The 7,533-nt window shown below is 43.2% G+C and overlaps 1 protein-coding gene across 1 annotated transcript; it reads left to right on the top strand.

Moving 5' to 3' along the window:
- The first annotated feature begins 4,712 nt into the window (after positions 1-4,712).
- On the top strand, positions 4,713-6,092 carry LOC102516936 (glutamine synthetase-like). Its single transcript, XM_032494672.1, is given in 2 exon segments — positions 4,713-5,731; positions 5,734-6,092. Coding segments are annotated over 2 exon segments (1,119 nt in total). The 5' UTR covers positions 4,713-4,845; the 3' UTR covers positions 5,967-6,092.
- Positions 6,093-7,533: the final 1,441 nt, after the last annotated feature.

Genomic DNA, 7,533 nt, shown 5'->3' with positions numbered 1-7,533 from the left:
TTAATAATCTTCATAGCAGCTTTGGGAAACAAGTATTTTATGACTATTTATATGTAATAAAATACTTCTCAAAATTACACACAGCTAGTAAATTATAAAACATTTGTATCCTACGAAAAGTCGAAAGAGTTAATATTTAAGAACACAGGCTCAGAAGATGAACTTGGTGCATCCAGTTCTGGCCCCACTGCATGCTCTGTGACCTTGGGCAAGTTAACTGAAACTTCTGTGCCTCAATTTCCTTGTTTTTGGAATGGGGAGACTACTATTACCTCCTTATAGAGTGTTGACATGGTTAAGTGTAGCAATATTTGTAAAACACTTTGAGGAGTACCTGACACATAGTGTTATAATGGTGCAGCTAGGGTTATTTTCCAGGTCAGGGGCAGCAGAGTAGAATGGTTAAGAGTGAGTGCTCTACTACCAGATTGCCTGGCAGTGCATTCAGGCTCTCGATTTGACTGTGGACCTTGTACACGTTAATTACCTGGATCTCAGTTTCCTCACTTATAAACTGGGCATAAGGAAAATATATACCTCATATGGTTACTGTGATGGCCAAATACAGTAATAGACCCGTAGCATTTAGAACAATGCATGACACATATTAGCTGCGATGAATGTCAAGTATTGATACCCACTCCAGATCCATTTCAGCATCCACTATACCCCAACTGCATTCTGGACATCAAACAATAACTATTACGAAAAACGTAACTAGCACGCTTACAAGAGCTCAAATTTCAAGAAACTCACACTTTGGATATTTTTATGAATCAAATCTATAAATATTTAGAACCTTGCCTGACACTAATCGCCATCAGCGGTTTCACTGCAAGGCAATAAACACCAGGAATTTTCATGAGAGGTATTGTGAATAGGACAGATGCTTTTGTTCATAAATCAGGTAGTGACCTCAATCATTAACAAACAAATCAGGGCCAGAGCAGCAAGAGAATGTAAAGAGTAATTTCATAAGGAATCCAATAAATTTATTCAACACAAATAATCAAAACAAAGAATTTATTCTTAATTCTGCCATGCTAATGGCTTCTGTTAAAATGAAAATGATTAAATCAAATTTGGATTTCATTTGTTGTGGCTAGATGCAAGTTTTCCCCAATGTGATAAATTACTGTGAGAGCAAGTCAAATAATGTGAAATTTACTATGAGCCTGCTGTTGCATGAAAGTGGCATGAAACAGGAAGCCATTCAAAAGTTATTTATCATACAGTTCACTGAATTCAGGAAGGAAAAGGTATTATTAAAACCTCACACACCTTTACTGCTGTTGCTCTGTTGTTAAAGAGAATTACTTTTACATTAATGCTGGTATGTATCAAAACCTCCCATGCCATGGCCTACTGGGGGCTACTTGGGGCAAACCATGTGTGTAATCCAGACATCCTTTCATCTCCAAAGATTTGGAGATGCTTCTGCTGTGAGATATGCCAGAAATAGTTTATCCCACTGTCTTAATTTATCAGCTAGGAAAATGAGGCTCAGAAAGGTTTAAGGGCCTCCCCAAGTCCCACTTGGGACAAAGCCAGAAGTTGCTCTGTGTTCTGTTTAGTCCAAACAGGAAAGAGAGATGGAAAGGAGGTGGAGAGCGCAAATAGAGAGGTGCCAGTCTCTCAGCCTGCAGTTTATTTAATATTCATAAAAAACAATTTTCTAAAGTGTTTCTTTCTCCAGTTAAGTAGGTATTAACTTACTCTTCAGCTACCTAACAACTCTGTCCCAACTTTTATTTCTTTACTATTTCAAAAGATGTATTAGGATAGGGTGGTTTGGATTTGTGAACTTTAAATATTTTTGAAGAAATTATTTCAATGAGTTGTCTATTTTTGCCCTTTCAATCTTTCAAAGAAATTAGTGGGCAACATCTGTATCTCTCCATCAGGAAAAAAAAAGGGGGGAGTATAATTGAAAATGTTAGGAAAAGAAGGTCGAAGCACCTGCAAATAGAACAGACGGAAAGGCCACAGGGGGTAATGACGGGTCACAGCGGAAAGAAGGAGAAAGATAATCAGATTGACTCAGAAATTTTCACTTGGTATTGAAACAGAATGTGGTAAATTTAATCTGTCATGAGGAAGCTGGCCTACTAGACACTGGTAAAGGGTAATTAAAGAGTCGCTCTCCGAAGAAAACTATTTTTACAAGTGGAAATCAATGGGTGCATTGCCACCACCAACACCGTCTGCCATGGAATTCGTGGTTTTGCATTTCACCTGAAGGGGGCTGATTAAATCACTGACACTTGGCGCAGAACGGGGACGTGTAATCTTTGCAGCGCGCTGCGCTAATCGGTCCAGCAATTGTACAGGGGCCAGCGAGACCTGAACTTCTGTCTGACAGCACTAAGTGGAGTAGAAAGAGACGTATCCAGTATCTTAAGCTACTCTGCTGCTGAGCTACGCTGGTTATGTCAGTAAGAAAAGACAAAATGAGGAGACTCGCCTACGGTCAGGACTTTGATCGTAAGAAGAAAAGATGATTTGCTCATCCTCACCATGCCAACCCCTGCAAAGAGTCCTTTTCTCCCAGCTCCTACTCAAAATATGAACTAGAAAGAATGAGGACGGCCTAAAAGAGGAGGCGAGGGGAAGTCCTGATTGATACCCTAGTGTCCTGTATGGTTTATGTTTTGCTCAAATGTGTATTCTAGTGATGCAGACAGGCAATAATAGAGCATGGGTCTTATCTCTTAGTCGAGGGCCCTTTAGATTATGGCTGAAGCTCTAATTCTTGCACTGAGCATCTAAGCTTAGGTCATAAGTGGGTCTTTCTTGAACTCATCCAGCAAATCCATACATGTTAGGTTAAATTCACAGTAAGAATTCCTCAGACACTAATTTGTAGAAGTTTGGTATTCTTATCAATGAACAGCCTTACACAATTTTCTACATACTAAATAGTTTAGCTCCCCTCATGTTCTCAATTCTTCAAGCCTGCCCAAAACTCACTGTCCTTCACATTCATTCTAACAAGTAACATATCTTTATATTATTCAATGTCACGCAACATAGGATATATCTATCCTTCATTCCTTCCTTCCTCCCTTCTTCCCTTTCTCCCTCCCTTCCTTCCTTCCAACTGCTGTTTACAAGGAACTACAATAAACTAAATACTTAGTCTGTTAAGGCTGTTATAACAAATTACCATAGACTGGGTGGTTTATAAACAACAGACATTTATTTCTCAGAGTTCTGGAGGCTGCAGTGCATGATAAAGGGGCTAGCAGATTTGGTTTCTGGTAAGAACCTACTTCCTGGCTCCTAGAGGGCTGTTCTCACTATGTCCTCACATTGCAGAAAGGGTAAGGGAGCTCTGAGAGAGAGATCTCTGGGGTCTCTCTTATAAGACACTTACTCCATTCATGAGGGCTCACCACCTAATCACCTCCAAAGGTCCCACCTCCATCACACTGGGAATTAGGGTTCAGTATACGAATCTGGTGGGACACAAACAGTCCACTCTACTCCCTTTAGCTTGAGGTTGGGTTCGAAAGGCACCAAGCTAAAGTTTCCATATGCCAAGAGCCAGTATCCAAAGTAATTGATGGCATTCTATTTAAATTTCGTTTCTGTGAACAGATCTACAGGTGACTTAGTCTAGATTCTACCGGGTGCTTTTTAAATGCATTGTCAAATTAATTCTGCATGTAGAAGAGGTTTCTGGAAAGTTTTATATTTTACAGAAAGCACACCACAACCTTGAATTTTAAATTTCTGGATGACCCATAATAAGTCATTCCAAACATGTAGGATTTGCAATGAGTTTACAATATTCTGTCTCCACATTGTAACACGATAAAGAAGCATCACGTGATTGGGACATTCCTGACCCTGTCCCTCGAGATCCATTTTTCTTATAAGCTCGTCTTTACAGTGTCAGAATCAGTGTCACGACTACACAAAATAAAAGAGCAATTCTGCTTGCAAGGGTTAGCAGCAGATAGCTCAGATGCCTCACTATCTGACAAATTAGAGGAAATAATAAAATCTCAAGTTGCTGAACTGTGACTTTGACTCTGGGTAGGGCTACTATTAAAATCCAGGTCGAGACTTTCAGGAGCACTTTTAATAGATATTATAACTGAAGAAGCAGGTTCAGGAAATTCAGCAAATCCTTTTCATGCCTTTTCCAGGCAGTCTGTACCTAGTTAATAAGTTAACTAGAATTGAGAAGGGGGGACTTGGAAGGTATAGGAGGTGTTGAATATGCAAAATACTGTAAGCATGATCTTTTTAAATTGCAAATCCGAAACATGCCAGATCTTTCCATCTCCATTTAAAGTTCCTTAGTGATTCCTGCCTCCCTTCAGATAAACACGAAGCTCCTTAGCCCACAAGGTGATCCCTGTTACTTCTCTATCTCTTCCACAACCATTTTGTTGTCTCCCTTCTTATCCGGAGCTTCCCAGTGCTCAGCCACCCTGTGCTTTTCCTTTTACCCTGTGCCTTTTCACACTGCCATGGGTGCAGCTGCGTGGCTTGCTCAACTCTGCTGCAGCCTCACTTTCGTGCACCTTCCTTACTGAGCCAGCTAAAATCACATTTCCCATTCTCCATTTCAGCCAGTGTTCTAGATGTGTCATAGGGTCTATCAATCAGATGTACTAGGAAATGAAGAGAAAAAAAAATAGAGGGCAATAAGTTATTTAACAGACAACATAGTGCCAAATACTAACTTAAAAAACTGACTGGTCAGAGCCGAGAATGGGAGAAGAGTAGGGCGTCTAAGCGGCACCCCTGGCCTCCTCGCCTCTCCTCTCCGCACCTCGCTCTCGCGGCCTGCCCGCCCTGCCGCCTGCTCGCCGCCTCGGAACACCTTCGACCATGGCCACCTCAGCGAGCTCCCACTTGAACAAAGGCATCAAGCAGGTGTACATGTCCCTGCCTCAGGGTGAGAAGGTCCAGGCTATGTACATCTGGATTGACGGTACCGGAGAAGGACTGCGCTGCAAGACCCGGACCCTGGACTGTGAGCCCAAGTGTATAGAAGAGTTGCCTGAGTGGAACTTTGATGGCTCTAGTACCTTTCAGTCTGAAGGCTCCAACAGTGACATGTATCTTGTCCCTGCTGCCATGTTTCGGGACCCTTTCCGCAAGGACCCCAACAAGCTGGTATTCTGTGAAGTCTTCAAGTACAACCGAAAGCCTGCAGAGACCAATTTAAGGCACACCTGTAAACGGATAATGGACATGGTGTGCAACCAGCACCCCTGGTTTGGAATGGAGCAGGAATACACTCTGATGGGCACAGATGGGCACCCCTTTGGTTGGCCTTCCAATGGCTTCCCTGGGCCCCAAGGTCCCTACTACTGTGGCGTGGGAGCAGACAAAGCCTACGGCAGGGACATCGTGGAGGCTCACTATCGGGCCTGCCTGTATGCCGGCATCAAGATCGGGGGCACGAATGCCGAGGTCACGCCTGCCCAGTGGGAGTTCCAGATAGGACCCTGCGAAGGAATCGACATGGGCGATCATCTCTGGGTGGCCCGTTTCATCCTGCACCGCGTGTGCGAAGACTTCGGCGTGATTGCCACCTTTGACCCTAAGCCCATTCCTGGGAACTGGAACGGCGCTGGCTGCCACACCAACTTCAGCACCAAGGCCATGCGAGAGGAGAAAGGCCTGAAGTACACTGAGGAGGCCATCGAGAAACTGAGCAGGCGGCACCAGTACCACATCCGAGCCTACGATCCCAAGGGGGGCCTGGACAACGCCGGCGCCTAACTGGATTCCACGAAACCTCCAACATCAACGACTCTTCTGCCGGCGTGGCCAACCGTGGTGCTAGCATCCGCATTCCCCGGACTGTCGGCCAGGAGAAGAAGGGTTACTTTGAAGACCGTCGCCCCTCTGCCAACTGTGACCCCTTTGCGGTGACAGAAGCCCTCATCCGCACGTGTCTTCTCAACGAAACTGGCGATGAGCCCTTCCAGTACAAAAACTAAGCGGACTAGACTTGTAGCCATCAGACCCCTCCTAATTCTGCATCCCGCTCCTTCTCAACTGTCATAATAGCTGTAACTCAAAGGACGAAATATCATGGTCTTTTTTTATTCCTCAAAAAAAAAAAATTGGTCAATTCCTATTTTTAAAACATTTCCTTTTAAAAAGCCTATCGTTCTAAACATAGTTCCACAGAAAAATATCAAATGCTTTAATTAAAGTAAATGTTAGAGCAACTGTGTGTCATCATTCTTTTATTCTTTCAAATAGGTATTTGTTGGTTCCCTTCTATGTCATCAGTGAAAGAACTGTGATCAATGTATATATGTTGGTGACCCAGTATCTACCAGGGATGACAGGATGGGCTATGGTATCGAGGATCCCCAAATCTCACTGACTTAGAAGGACAAAGATTTATTTCACATTCATGCTAAAATTCCACTACGACTGGGAGCTCTGCTCTGTATCTCTTTACCCTGGGGTCCAGGCTGACAAAATAGAGACCATCTTGAACATTCCTGTTCACTGAGTCAGAGAACAAAAATGTGTTCAGAAGGGTCTTCACCCCACAAATGATGTATCATGCTTCCATTCACAATGGATTGACCAGGATTAGTCACATGGCCCAATGCAACCACAAGGGAGCCAGGATATACTCAGAAGGAAAGAAAACCTGAAATATTTAACAAGTATTTAACAGTGTCTACCACAATCTGCCCTCCTGGGTCACCAAACATTTGATTCATCCTTTCTTCATGGAAAGTATGCTCATCTTTACCCCAAGAGAGAAAACTCCAAAGTTCCACACAGTCATAGCAACAAGCTCTGGGCTCTACGTGGCTGTTTCTACACTGAGGTTATATGCAATAGCGTGTCCATATCCAAGTGGGCCTTCCCTTTATCTGGAGGACTACAAACAAACACACAAAAGAGATAAAAGTTATCTGCTTCTTACACAACTAACATGAAAACGGTGGAACAGGAGCAAGCTAACTGCAGGAAGCACGCCCATTCAGAAAAGGAGAAAGTGAGAAAGACACACAGTAAGTACTGATCCACAGCCCCTAACCTGGAGCAGGGGGATGTTTCTTGATTAAGCCTCAATCCTATTCCCTGGGAAAGGTCTCCTAGATGGTTGTTCCCTCTGGCCCGTGGATCTGATCTTTGCTCATTACACTCTCCGGCCATTTGAGAGTGAGCACTGATGAACAGGCTACCCTTGTGTGGGCTGAGCAGCTCCTTCAGTTCACTCCTTGACCCGGTAATCCAGGTTCTAGGTTCTTTTTAACTGATGTCTTTTCCTTTTTGTTCGATAGTTCCATGTGCCAACAAGTGCATCAAAAATCCTCTTCAAGACATTTACTTTGTTAGTTGCACACATCTGGAGGCTATCTGGCTTCAGTGATAGAGCTGTACTCTTATTCTCCTTTCCCTGAGGCATTTTTCTTCAAACTGAAAGATTTATTGGGCACCCCTTAATCCAATTAGAAGTACTAACAATACATGTGACAACCATGCCCTTAATTTTATTCTTGTTTCTGGTTTGGATTTTAATAAGTCTTTGTAGCA

Source organism: Camelus ferus, chromosome 13, assembly GCF_009834535.1.
Source record: "Camelus ferus isolate YT-003-E chromosome 13, BCGSAC_Cfer_1.0, whole genome shotgun sequence".
NCBI classification, from domain to species: domain Eukaryota; kingdom Metazoa; phylum Chordata; class Mammalia; order Artiodactyla; family Camelidae; genus Camelus; species Camelus ferus.
This window is presented reverse-complemented; position numbering and strand designations above follow the sequence as displayed.